This window comes from Drosophila biarmipes, chromosome 2R (genome assembly GCF_025231255.1).
Source record: "Drosophila biarmipes strain raj3 chromosome 2R, RU_DBia_V1.1, whole genome shotgun sequence".
NCBI classification, from domain to species: domain Eukaryota; kingdom Metazoa; phylum Arthropoda; class Insecta; order Diptera; family Drosophilidae; genus Drosophila; species Drosophila biarmipes.
In genome coordinates, this window is record NC_066615.1 from 3,464,324 (window position 1) to 3,478,164 (window position 13,841).

Below are 13,841 nucleotides of genomic sequence, written 5' to 3' on the forward strand. Positions count from 1 at the left end.
TGCTCAGTTTGTTGGCCATTAGGGCGGAACTGGCATGTCAACGCCTGATTGACGAAACAATGAATAAGTTGTGAATATTATGCAGCTGGCTCTGAGATCGAGGATGTGGAAAAAGCCAGCAGACTGTGATGCCAATGATGGGCTAGAGCCTCGTAAATATAAAGTGAAACTAGAGCAAACTACCCAAAAATAATTGCGCAGCTTCTGTTACAAAAATGGAAAAAAAATTGTGTAAGCAAAAATCACCTCTTGTCACGATATTTTAAGAAAACATTAAGTTATGTTTAAAACGTTTTAAAACGTTTTATTCTTTAAGTCTTGAACGTATTATTTTTTAAAACTAAAAAAGAAAGGCAAACCGTATTAAAATTGTAAGAGTACTCGAGTGAACATAACCAACCACGATTTGATACTTTTTTAAAAGGAAAACCTCCAGATGAATTTAGCATACTCTGGAAAGCGGATTCCACCTATAGAGGTTTGACTGTGGTCCCAAAACAGAGGAAGGGCGAACCTAATGGAAAAGTTTCAGAAGCCCAGAGCTGGTCCAGCTCCCTTTTCGCTGCCACACTTGTTAACGCCTTTGGATTCGGGTAGCAGCCGTTTCCACTTACTGGCTGGAATTGCATTTGCTGCCAACGAAGTTTTCGAAGTCCCAGCTCGTTGGCACGGTCGTCTGGCCGGGTCGGGTCTGGTCTTCTCGGACCGGCATTAACGCTTTGCCTTCGCCTCCTTTCCGACTTTGCGTTCTGTCCCGCAATTTGCCATGGACATCGCTGCAGCTTGTCGTCTGTCGTCTGCGGCTTGAAGGTGCGAGTAATTGATAAAAAGCATGTTACATATATAATATATTGAGCAGTCAGCCGGCACTCCGGCATGATGCATGTTGAGATGTGGCGGGCGCCTAATGGACGACAGTTGATAACAGCCTCGTTTATGCACGTACAGGTCCTCATCTGGGGCTCTTGAAGGTTTGACTTTGCTACCTCAAGCAGCAGCTCTGCGGAACCCGTATTCCGGATGCTGGAGGATGTCACTGCTCATGTGGTTTCTTTAACGTGGGCAGCTCATCTCGTGAACTCTATTTCTTATTATTTCTTACTTATTTGTTTATGTTCAATTTGGCTATGAATGCGATGCAGGAACTCTGAATTTCCCAGCTCCAGCTCCAGTTGGGCTGGCGGGTGAAAAGGGGTCATGACAAAAGCAGGGCACAGTGCTTCTTTCAATGCTATTTTAGTGCATTTTTTTCTGCCTCCTGCTTTTTCACATTTAATTAAAAATTATTCATGAGCGAAATTAATTATGGAACGCGGCAGGAAGACCCTTCTAAGCAGTGCAAGAAATTAGGGATACTACGAGTACGTGCGTAAGACAACGGATGGTTTCAGATACTAAAAGATATTTTTTTACAATTAATACACCAATGACGAAATAGATCACGCTCTGTTGCGAGCTTTTATAAACAATATATTTATTTATTTTATGTTGCTTTATCAACACTGTTTTATAGTATATGGTACAGTAAATAAAAGGTGCTTTTATCACTTTATAAGTTAGGGCCTCACTTAAAGGTAAACCTTAAAATCTGTGGTGGAAAAGACAGGAATTGTAGACAACTAAATCTTCAGTAATTCCCGCAGTGTAACCTCACAATTCCCCGTGCACTCTGTCGCTAACCAACAGCAAGTACAACAACGAGCTCATGCAAAATGCGAGCAACAAAAACTGCAACGGTGGAGCGGTAGTGTGAGCAGCAGCATATCGTGCGGCTGGTTGACTAGATTCCAGCCTGCCTTCCTGGCAGTCAACTGGTGAACGGTTCTGCTATTCTACAGGACGCCTATTTAGCTGGGCCGGGCTCTTCAACACATTTAAATAGCTGCAACTTCCGTTGCAACTAGTGCGGCGAGGAGCGAGGCATCAGTTGCCAACCGTTGCTGCGGCAGGACTCGGGTGTTGCCAGTGCCTGGATGCGGATGGAGGGGCAGCATCCTACCTCTGCCCATGCCCCTGCCCCCAGCCAGTGCTCACTTAAAGTTTACTGCGCCGCCCCCTCGAAGCTGCCCACTCTCCACCGGATCCGTGGAGTTCCCCGAGATCCCGCCCGCTCCAGTTGGCTAACAATAACAGCACTTGCACTCATTTAGCATTTAAGTGCAGTTGTTGCTGCTCGGTGCTAGCTGCCTGCTCCCAGTAGTGCAGCGCCTTCACCTGGACTTCGGAGGTCGTCATGTGCCGTGGCGCTCAAATCGTCGACTCGGTCATCCGAATCATGCCATTTTGCCACAAGCCATGAACCACAGCCAGACCAGCTGGCCACCCAACCAAACCCAGTGCCAATCGTCAAGCCGCATCATTCACATGCGCATCCGTTGCCCATTTCTATACCCGCGGCAGCTGCTCCTGCCTTTCCACTCCTGCTTCTGCTCTCACCGGAGCTTCTTGTCCGGACCCGACCCCAGTTGTATACATTAATAATTAAAATATTTTCCCCAGTCTGAATGAAGTGCAGGCTGGAGGAAGCACCGGGTTACGCCACGATTCCATCTCGGGTTTCGTCTGCATTTCAATTTCGGTCGAGGGTGTGTGACTGCACGGGGCGAAAAATGTTCTTTCCAGCGATAGAATTTGTCATTACAGAAATAAATGTAAAGAAATCTGAGAAAATGTATGCGAAATCACCCTTAACCACTGGAGATTGTGGAATTTCCTGATAAAAAGATGAGCTCTTCTGTTCGCATGGGAATCTTACGGAAAGATAACAAAACCAGGATTTGGATTACGTCCTGTGAGAATCATTTTTCTAGTTTGTCTTTTATATTTCTTTTGGTGTACAGCAAAACGAGATGGTTGTTTGGGGGACTTCTCTTCATGGCTTCGGTACTCGACTTGATGAGCATGTCTGACGATGTTGTTTTTGTTGCTGCTGCTCCGGCTGCTGATGTCGTTTTTGTTTTTGTTGGTAATGATGTTGATTTCTTAACGCTTCACAGCCGTATGCGGAGGAGCATAAAAATGTGAGTAATATGCAAGGATTTGCAGTTAAGTGCTGGTCCCCCAAACAGCAACGTCATCTAGCCGTATTCCCACTGCCAGCATGCAGGGATTACATTGCACAATACTTCCGAACATAATGCGATATAGGATTCCAGCATTAGCACTATAATCGAGCGATTCCAGAACTGCTAGGCAAGCATTTGCCTATGGAAGGGGCTCCCTACTCCTATCCCTGTGTATGAAAATATTGTTGAATTTGCACACTTGGCACATAAATCCTGATGCTGCACCTGGGGCCAACTACCAAGCGATGGGGCTGTACAGAAAAAAATAAAAAGGGGATGCGGAAAAGTGGGCGTGTGCACGCTTGATGGCGTATGAGCAGGCAACCAAGCAAGCAACCAACCCACTTTGCAAAATGTCACCATTTTTGTTTTTGTCCGTGGTCCCCGTTTCCCTCCGAAAGCCCACGGTGCTTGATGGATTACTCGAGAGCCTGCTGCTCCTCCGCCTGGTTGCATAAATGTTGCAAATGCCTGGCGCGCTGACAAGTCGGTGATGGGGATTAGGGGATTGGGGGATCGGGGATAAGGGATAAGGGATAAGGGCTGCAGCCCGCGCAGCTCCTGTTGCCTAGTGGGTCAACATTTTGCACCCGAAAGTGGATCTCTTCAAAATGGTCTAGTAGAAGTGCTTGAATTCTGTAAACAATTAAATATGGAACAGGGTATATTTTAGCAAACATCCTTACAAATTACTTGCGCAACTCTGAAAATGTAGTTACTTTAGGTTGACTAATTAGTAGCTCAACTGGGAACTTGAAATATCAATAGGTATTTCTCAAAAGTGACTTAAAGCTGTCGGCAGCTTCTAGGCACGACATGGATAACCTTTACAGGGAATAGTCAAAGAAATTTAATAAACTTTCTTTCCCATATTTTAAAGAAATAAATGTCAAAGCACTGTTACTTAGTTGCTGAATCAAATGTTTTCAACCAGTACTGCAGGCTCTTTAAGCATGTGGCACAGCTTTCAGGGTATTTTCAGTGGCAGTACCGTAGACAACCGGCTGAAATTTGTTCCACCTGGTGCGCCTCCATGCGCTTATTCATACGCAATTAGATCAGCGCAGCAGCGAACAGCAGCTCGCAGCTTGGAGTGGAGCAACCCTCAACTTGGGGGCCAACTACCCACCCACATATGTACCCATGCTCAGGCACATGCACGAACACAAATGGTAAACAAAGACCTGCCTGGGCGTAGTTGCGATTGCATTTACCATTTTCTACGGCAGCAATTCCACTCGAGCCGGCGAACCCTGTTGCTTATTTAATTCTTGATGGCTTTTGCACCCAGAGGCATTTTGGATATTGCATTTCTTAATTAGAAGCCCCAAAGCGCTACCTTAAACTACAAATTTATTGACTTGTATACACAAATGTAATCTAAAAAACAATAAGATTCCTTTATTAATCCCCTGTACACTCAATTTACTTGCAGTTCACGTGCCCAGCTCCTCGTCTCTGATAGCCAGCCCGCCCGCCAGTGTGTTTGTCAACACGCCGGCCACCCTACTCTTCACCACACGCCACGACATCCAGGTGGCGAACATCACGAGGCCCACGGGCGGCCCTCAGATCGATGTGATTGTGAGGGATCTGGCCGAGGCTATGGCTATTGATTTCTACTATGCAAAGAACCTGGTCTGCTGGACGGATTCTGGCCGGGAGATTATCGAGTGTGCCCACACCAACTCCTCCGCACTGCAGCCGCTCTTGCGCGCGCCGAAGCAAACTGTGATATCCACGGGGCTGGACAAGCCCGAGGGTCTAGCTATCGACTGGTATACAGACAAGATCTACTGGACGGACGGCGAGAAGAACCGGATCGAGGTGGCCACTCTGGATGGTCGCTTCCAGAAGGTGCTCTTCTGGACGGACCTGGACCAGCCGCGTGCGGTGGCCGTGGTTCCCGCTCGCAAACTGCTCATTTGGACGGATTGGGGAGAGTATCCTAAGATCGAGCGCGCAAGCATGGATGGCGACCCACTGTCCCGCATGACATTGGTCAAGGAGCATGTGTTCTGGCCCAACGGGTTGGCCGTAGACTTGAAGAACGAGCTCATCTACTGGACAGATGGAAAGCACCATTTCATCGATGTGATGAGACTGGACGGAAGCAGTCGGCGGACGATAGTCAACAACCTGAAGTACCCCTTTAGTTTAACCTTCTACGACGATCGTTTGTACTGGACGGACTGGCAGAGGGGATCGCTAAATGCACTTGACCTGCAAACCCGAGAGCTGAAGGAGCTGATTGATACGCCCAAGGCACCCAATTCTGTTAGAGCATGGGACCCCTCACTGCAGCCATATGAGGACAACCCTTGCGCGCACAACAATGGGAACTGCTCGCATCTTTGCCTGCTGGCTACGAACCCACAGGGTTACAGTTGCGCCTGTCCCACTGGGGTGAAGTTGATATCACCAAACACCTGTGCCAACGGCTCTCAGGAAATGATGTTCATTGTGCAGAGAACGCAGATTAGTAAGATATCCCTGGACTCGCCGGACTACACAATATTCCCGCTGCCTTTGGGAAAAGTCAAGTACGCAATAGCCATAGATTACGACCCGGTGGAGGAGCACATCTATTGGTCCGACGTGGAGACGTATACGATCAAAAGAGCTCATGCCGATGGCACAGGGGTCACCGACTTCGTGACCTCCGAAGTGCGCCATCCCGATGGCTTGGCGCTCGATTGGCTGGCTCGCAACCTGTATTGGACCGACACGGTCACAGATCGGATTGAGGTCTGTCGCCTGGATGGCACGGCAAGGAAGGTACTGATCTATGAGCATCTGGAGGAGCCGCGAGCCATTGCGGTGGCCCCCTCGCTAGGTTGGATGTTCTGGAGCGATTGGAACGAGCGAAAACCCAAGGTGGAGCGGGCATCTCTTGATGGATCCGAGCGTGTGGTCCTAGTCTCCGAGAATCTGGGCTGGCCCAACGGCATTGCTTTGGACATTGAGGCCAAGGCGATCTACTGGTGTGATGGCAAGACGGATAAAATCGAGGTAGCTAACATGGATGGCTCAGGGCGCCGAGTGGTGATCAGCGATAATCTGAAGCACCTGTTTGGCCTGAGCATCCTGGACGACTACTTGTATTGGACAGACTGGCAGCGCCGCTCGATTGACCGGGCCCACAAGATTACGGGCAACAATCGGATAGTGGTGGTCGATCAGTATCCGGACCTAATGGGTCTTAAGGTGACTCGATTGAGGGAGGTTAGGGGACATAATGCTTGTGCGGTGCGAAACGGAGGCTGCTCGCATCTTTGCCTGAATCGTCCCAGGGATTATGTCTGCCGGTGTGCAATCGACTACGAGTTGGCCAATGATAAGCGCACCTGCGTGGTGCCAGCTGCTTTTCTACTGTTTTCCCGCCAAGAGCATATTGGTAGGATTTCCATCGAGTACAACGAGGGTAACCACAACGACGAGAGAATACCCTTCAAAGATGTGCGGGATGCCCATGCCCTGGATGTCTCTGTTGCCGAGCGTAGGATCTACTGGACGGATCAGAAGAGCAAGTGCATCTTTCGGGCCTTTTTAAACGGCTCGTATGTGCAGCGCATTGTGGACTCCGGTCTAATAGGACCCGACGGCATTGCTGTCGATTGGTTTGCCAATAATATCTACTGGTCGGATGCCGAGGCGCGTCGCATCGAGGTGGCTCGCTTGGACGGCAGCAGTCGGAGGGTGCTCCTCTGGAAGGGAGTGGAGGAGCCGCGATCACTGGTGCTGGAGCCACGACGAGGTTACATGTACTGGACGGAATCGCCGTCGGACTCGATCCGCCGAGCGGCCATGGATGGATCCGACTTGCAGACAATCGTAGCGGGGGCGAATAACGCCGCTGGACTAACCTTCGACCAGGAGACTAGGCGTCTGTACTGGGCCACCCAATCAAGACCGGCTAAAATCGAAAGCGCCGACTGGGATGGCAAGAAACGGCAGATTCTAGTTGGTAGCGATATGGATGAGCCATATGCGGTGTCCCTGTACCAGGATTATGTGTACTGGAGCGATTGGAACACCGGCGACATTGAGCGAGTGGACAAGATAACGGGTCAGAACCGCAGCCTGGTGCACTCGGGCATGACATACATCACCTCACTACTGGTGTTCAACGACAAGCGCCAGACCGGTGTTAACCCTTGCAAGGTGAACAATGGAGGCTGTTCACATCTCTGTTTGGCCCAACCTGGAAGAAGAGGGATGACCTGCGCCTGCCCCACGCACTACCAGTTGGCCAAGGACGGCGTCTCCTGTATTCCACCTAGGAACTACATTATCTTCAGCCAGAGGAACAGCTTTGGAAGGTTGCTGCCAAACACCACGGACTGTCCAAACATTCCGCTGCCCGTGTCTGGCAAGAACATTCGCGCTGTGGACTTTGATCCCATCACTCATCATATTTATTGGGTAAGCTTTATGGCTTTATGGTATCTTGATTGGAGATTCATCTTAACTATTATATTTATAAATTCCAGATTGAGGGCAGAAGTCACAGCATTAAGCGATCACTGGCGAACGGAACCAAGGTTAGCTTGCTGGCCAATTCCGGACAGCCTTTTGACCTGGCAATCGATATCATTGGGCGTCTGCTCTTCTGGACGTGCTCCCAATCTAACAGTATTAATGTCACAAGGTAGATATATGATTAAAATTCTTTTAAATACATTTTCCATTAAAATATTTTAATTTTTCAGCTTTCTCGGCGAATCGGTCGGCGTTATCGACACTGGGGATTCGGAAAAACCTCGAAATATTGCCGTACATTCCATGAAGCGTCTGCTTTTTTGGACTGATGTGGGCAGCCATCAAGCCATCATTCGTGCTCGGGTCGACGGCAATGAACGCGTGGAGTTGGCGTATAAACTAGAGGGAGTCACTGCCTTGGCCTTGGATCAACAGTCCGATATGATTTACTATGCTCACGGCAAGCGGATTGATGCCATCGATATCAATGGAAAGAACAAGTGAGTTTGGAAGACTATTGTTCTTGTTCGTCTTAATCTTATATCGTTTATCAATTTCTATTTTATCGCAGAAAAACATTGGTTTCTATGCACATCTCGCAAGTGATTAATATTGCCGCCCTGGGCGGATTTGTCTACTGGTTGGATGACAAAACCGGTGTGGAACGCATAACTGTCACTGGCGAAAGGCGATCTGCTGAGCTGCAGCGCTTGCCGCAGATCACCGACATCCGTGCCGTGTGGACACCTGATCCAAAAGTGTTGCGCAACCACACCTGCCTGCACAGCCGCACCAAGTGCTCCCACATCTGCATCGCCAGCGGCGAGGGAATGGCTCGTACTCGTGACATCTGCTCCTGCCCCAAGCATCTAATGCTGCTGGAGGACAAGGAGAACTGCGGCGCCTTTCCCGCCTGCGGCCCAGATCATTTTACGTGCGCGGCTCCCGTATCGGGAATAAGTGACGTGAACAAGGACTGCATACCCGCCTCCTGGCGTTGTGACGGCCAGAAGGACTGTCCGGACAAATCGGACGAGGTGGGTTGTCCCACATGCCGGGCGGATCAGTTCAGCTGTCAGTCAGGCGAGTGTATCGACAAGTCGCTGGTATGCGATGGTACTACCAATTGCGCCAATGGTCATGACGAAGCGGATTGTTGTAAGCGGCCAGGGGAGTTTCAGTGTCCCATTAATAAGGTGAGTTCGCTTTACCACAAAGGGGAGAAATTGTATAACTCAGTAATAATTCTAGCTCTGTATATCGGCTGCCCTCCTCTGCGATGGCTGGGAAAATTGCGCCGATGGAGCCGACGAATCCTCAGACATTTGCCTGCAGCGTCGCATGGCTCCTGCTACTGACAAACGTGCTTTTATGATTCTCATTGGAGCCACCATGATCACCATCTTCTCGATTGTCTACTTGCTGCAATTCTGCCGCACGCGGATTGGGAAGAGTCGAACGGAGCCCAAGGACGACCAAGCTACGGACCCATTGTCACCCTCGACGCTAAGCAAATCTCAAAGGGTTTCCAAGATCGCATCCGTGGCGGATGCCGTTCGCATGTCGACGCTTAACTCACGCAACAGCATGAACTCCTACGATCGCAATCACATCACAGGTGCCTCGAGTTCAACGACAAATGGTAGTAGTATGGTGGCATATCCCATAAATCCTCCTCCCTCGCCGGCGACCAGATCACGCCGCCCATACAGGCACTACAAGATCATCAACCAGCCACCGCCGCCCACGCCCTGCTCTACGGACATATGTGATGAGTCCGACTCTAATTATACGAGCAAATCGAACAGCAATAATAGTAACGGAGGGGCCACGAAGCATTCTTCCAGTTCCGCGGCAGCGTGCCTACAATACGGGTACGACAGTGAACCGTATCCGCCGCCGCCGACACCGCGCTCGCATTACCACAGCGATGTGCGCATTGTGCCGGAGTCCTCCTGCCCACCATCGCCGTCCTCACGGAGCTCCACGTACTTTTCTCCGCTCCCGCCCCCGCCATCACCTGTACAGTCACCCAGCCGGGGATTTACGTAACATTTTGAGATTTACATGTAAAACGAGCGGGAGAGCAACATATCAACTCTGTGCAAAGCTTATCGTTTTCTGAAATTTATTATTTACCTATTTTAACAATTCTATTTTCTTCCACTGCTTTGTAAATATGTATGTGTTTAATTGGTCATTTAAGGCTTTAACTAATTTTAATCATAGCTTAGAGAGAGCGTCCATGCCTGGAGGACTTATTCGATCTCGTTAAGTTTCATTTTGCCAGATAGCCCGAAATAGATTGCAGTACAGTGCATTGCAACCATACGCAACAATAGACTGCAATTTTTTGTAAGTGAAATGCAATTATTAGCAATTATCTTAGCTCTTAATGATGTAATATTGAATAAGTGAGTATATTGAAATTCCGTGTGCCAAATTTTCCTAAACCTGACAGAAAATTCACAATTGATTTACACCTAACTACGCAATTTTGATTTACATGCATTTAAAACCTAGACTTAGTTTAATATTTAGTTCTAAAGTGTAAATAGATAATTATATTATGAAAGCAATATTGACGAATGTGCGACTAATTCAACTGTCTTCTTAATTGTTATAAACACCAAAAAGTGCCTCAGTAATACGTGTGTTTTTTGTTTATTCTTAAATTTTCCTATATCATTTATTCATAGATAATACAAATGAATAGTTAGTTATTCATACAAAGTAGGTTTTTGCAATAAACAATTGAAGTAAATGCATATTTATAGTTAATATTAGAGAACGTAATGTATAACAACAAATATTTTTAAATGTGAAATGCAGTATTTTTAACAAATTAAACATCGACTTTTATTTGTATACCCTTGCAGAGGGTATTATAATTTCAGTCAGAAGTCTGCAACGCAGTGAAGGAGACGTTTGCGACCCCATAAATATATTCTTGATCACTAGACGGCCATGATTAGGCCATGTCCGTCTGTCCGTCCGTTTCTACGCAAACTAGTCTCTCAGTTTTAAAGCTATCAGGCTGAATCTTTCTCAAGTCTTCTTTCTTTTGCAGGTAGTATGACTATGACTAGGTCATAGGAATAATGTGAAAAAATTATACAAATCTACATCTGGTAATATAGAACGAATTATAGGTTCGGGGTTTTTTTAATTGTATTTTATAGCAGTCAAAGAAGTGGTCGTAAAAATAATTTTTAAAAAATGTTGAAAATCACTGAAGCTAGACACACGCCAAAAAAATGTAACATTGATTATTTATTATAACTGCAAGGGTATTCAAACTTCAGCTTGCCGGAGGTAACTTCCTTTCTTGTTGAATCTCTTGACGGCAAAAACTAGATAATATTCCAACTGACATTCCTAGGTGGCGCCAAAGAAAGCTATGTAGTATTTTTTTTGTATTGGGTAAAGTAAAATAAATGTATTAGCAGGCAGTTTCTACGTTCTTGGAAGCCTTTCTGCTAAATAAAAGGAAGCTCATTTACATAAATGGAAGTTTATTATAAAAATCACAACGGTAGAAATAAATACTATTTAACAAAATGGAATGTTGCCGGTAAACAAAATAACACAGTGCTGCGTGTGTAATTGGTATGTACATATACGCGAACGTTATGAATTGACTACAGACTAGAATACAAATATGATTTATTGCACTGGGTACTTAAGTTGGTTTCATGCCGAACCAACTCATTTTCCAATTTAGGGTGTCATGCAGCAGCTTTTCCTCCTCGGATGTTAGTTGAAGTAATGTGGATACGGCTCGAACAAGATGGCGTGCTTCCACCTAAGGTATTTCAAATGTGTTATATAAGCAGAAAATGGAAAAAGTAACATACCTCGCGGCTGGTCAAGAACTTAACAATGACGTGTTTCAAATATTGAAAATTGACTTCGTCCATTATGACGCAATTACCCTTCTCGCCAGGTGAAAATGTCTCTGGTGATGAGCTAGAGATCCTGAGGCCGGGGATCGTTGTCGGATGAGTTTCAGTATCCGTGGAAATCTGCGCACTTCGGAATTCCTTTTGCACCGTTTTCTTTAGATCGACTAATCGCTGATTCAATGTTTTTATTGTCTAGACCAAAAGGAGGTTTATATAGTTAGCTCTTAAACTTTGTTAGTCTTATAGCTTACCTTGTTTTTCTCGATTATTTCCAGCTGAACTCCCTCGAATTCTGTCAATTTTTGAGCATTATCCTGGGCTGTACTGCTAATCTGTTGCAGAGTTTGACGGGCTTCAAATATATCTCTCTCCAATTGATTATTTCTATCCTGGAGATCGGTGGCTTCGCTACGCTCCAAGCGCAACTGCTGCCGTAAAATGTCCTCGCTCTGGGCGATTTCAGCATTGCGAAGAATCGCAGTCATTTTCTCCTCTCTTTCGATTTCTAGCTGCATTATAGTTTCGTCCAGCTGTTCCTGTTTTTCAGTCGCTTGGGTCCGTAGTTTTTGGGCCACCTGCTCGGCATTTGAGGCGTATTCTGTAAACCTGTCATCCGCCGCCGTGAGACGAGTCTTGAGATCTTTTAGCTCTGTTTCCAGATTTTGCTGAGAACATTCGTTTTATTGGTTTACAAAATTTCCAACAACGGAATATAGTATTGAAGGTAAATTTGTATACGTGCATTGTTTAAGGAAAAAGTTTACCAATCAGTTGCACACGATTAAAATCAGTTTAATACAGAAAGGAAAACATTTACAATCGAAAACTACATAATAGGAGTGGTGGGAAATTCCAATCCCCAAAAAGTGGTGTTAAGTAACAGAGGAACTTAAAGTATATTGTTAGTAGTGCGTTGAAAGGATTGTTAGTGTTACAAGTCCCAATGAAAATCGTCAGCATCGGAAGGCATACTCACAGATTTGTTGCGCTCAAAGAGGATTTGCTGCTCGTTCTCCTCTCGGCACTCTTTAAGTGCCACACTAAGCTCATCGATTTCTTCCTCCAACAGCTTGACCTGGCAATAACGAGTATTAATAACTGTGTTTGTACAAAATGGCTAACTCTCACCTTAGCGTCCCGCTGCTTGACTTCATCTTTAGTCTTTTCCAGCTCAAATGAAACCTGCTTGCGGCTTTCTATGGCATCATCGCGTGATTTAAGGGCCTTTCGCTTCTCGGTAGTTTCTTCAGCCACTTGCTTTGATAAACGACTGACTTGGGTTTCCAGCGCCAGATTCTGCCCACTCCAGGACCCTTTGATGTCCGATAGCTGCAGATGAGCCTCTTCCAGGTGCTGCTCCAGCAGCTTGTGTTCCCTGATGAGAGCCTGCACTTGCTGCTCGGAATTCAGCTTGCCAAGCGACTCCATGCGCGACTCCTCCACGATTTTCATACGCTTCTTCAGATGTCGATTCTCTTCCTGCACCGCCGCTAGTGTGGTGGTCAGAAGGTTCTTCTCCTGCTGTGACGAATGCCGCAGCTGTTCAAGTTCGTCGCGTAGATCCTCGGCCACGGATTCCATGGGACGCAGCCGTTCCAGCTCCTCGCTCAAGGACTCAATTTGCTGGCTCTGCTGGCGCATGTGGCCCATGCGATCCACAGATTCCTGCTCCCGGAAGCTGAGGAGGTTCTTCAGCTTGTCAATCTCGATTTGTTGCAGGTTCTGGATCTTCTCCTGCTCCTCGCAGTACATGTCCTTCTGCGTCTGGGCCACTCGCACGCTCTCCAGCAGAATCTCGTTGGTCTTGTCCACGCGCGTCTTCTCCTCCTGTAACTGCTGCAAACCCTGCGTGACGGTGGACAGTTTCGTGGTGAGCTCGTTGCACTGACTCCGCAGCTGGCACAGTTGCTCCGACTGCAAAGAGTACAGGTGTTTATCCGTTTTACCTGTGTATACACAAGTTGACTGTTTTTTCCTTACCTCATTGTAAAATGCGCCACCGCCCACATCATCAGCCGAGTTGGAATTAATGCTAACGCGGCGACTACGTAGCCTGTAGTTGTTGTTGTTGCTGCTGGAATAACGCTGGTTGGCCGGGTGAACCACATCCTCGCCAGTTTCCTCTTTGATTTTGTTTTTTAGAGTGGCAAACATTTTTGCTATTTCCGAGGGGAGCTTTTCTTCGACTGATGTTTTTCGCTGTGTGCTGCCCCCGACTGAAGTTGGTCTGGTTTTGGTTGGGGCTCTCGAAAACGTGCCCACGGAGCGTTTATAGCATGGCGCTATATCTGTGGCCGCAGTGTTCCAGTTGCTTATCAGGCAAATGCTAATTTTCGTAAACCGTCGATGTTGTTTACCATCGATAAGAATCGACTTTCCAGAAATGGAA

At 47.0% G+C, this 13,841-nt stretch overlaps 2 protein-coding genes across 4 annotated transcripts in view; one reads left to right on the plus strand and one right to left on the minus strand.

The window, feature by feature from the left end:
- Nucleotides 1-10,397, plus strand: part of LOC108029641 (low-density lipoprotein receptor-related protein 6) — a 30,505-nt gene extending 20,108 nt beyond the window's left edge. For all 3 annotated transcript variants that reach the window (XM_017102049.3, XM_017102050.3, XM_050887398.1), the window contains exons 3-7: nt 4,501-7,490; nt 7,559-7,716; nt 7,778-8,047; nt 8,119-8,743; nt 8,799-10,397. In XM_017102049.3, coding sequence (XP_016957538.1) covers nt 4,501-7,490; nt 7,559-7,716; nt 7,778-8,047; nt 8,119-8,743; nt 8,799-9,599 — 4,844 coding nt within the window. In that variant the 3' untranslated portion in view covers nt 9,600-10,397. The remainder of the gene's footprint in view (nt 1-4,500; nt 7,491-7,558; nt 7,717-7,777; nt 8,048-8,118; nt 8,744-8,798) is intronic.
- A 648-nt stretch (nt 10,398-11,045) lies between these two features.
- On the minus strand, nt 11,046-13,840 carry LOC108029771 (golgin subfamily A member 1). Its single transcript, XM_017102279.3, has 6 exons — nt 13,433-13,840; nt 12,581-13,366; nt 12,429-12,527; nt 11,704-12,117; nt 11,405-11,644; nt 11,046-11,352 (listed from the first exon to the last, which is right to left on the minus strand). Exons 1-6 carry the CDS (start codon nt 13,604-13,606, stop codon nt 11,230-11,232), a joined length of 1,836 nt encoding a protein of 611 aa, XP_016957768.1. The 5' UTR covers nt 13,607-13,840; the 3' UTR covers nt 11,046-11,229.
- Nucleotide 13,841: the final 1 nt, after the last annotated feature.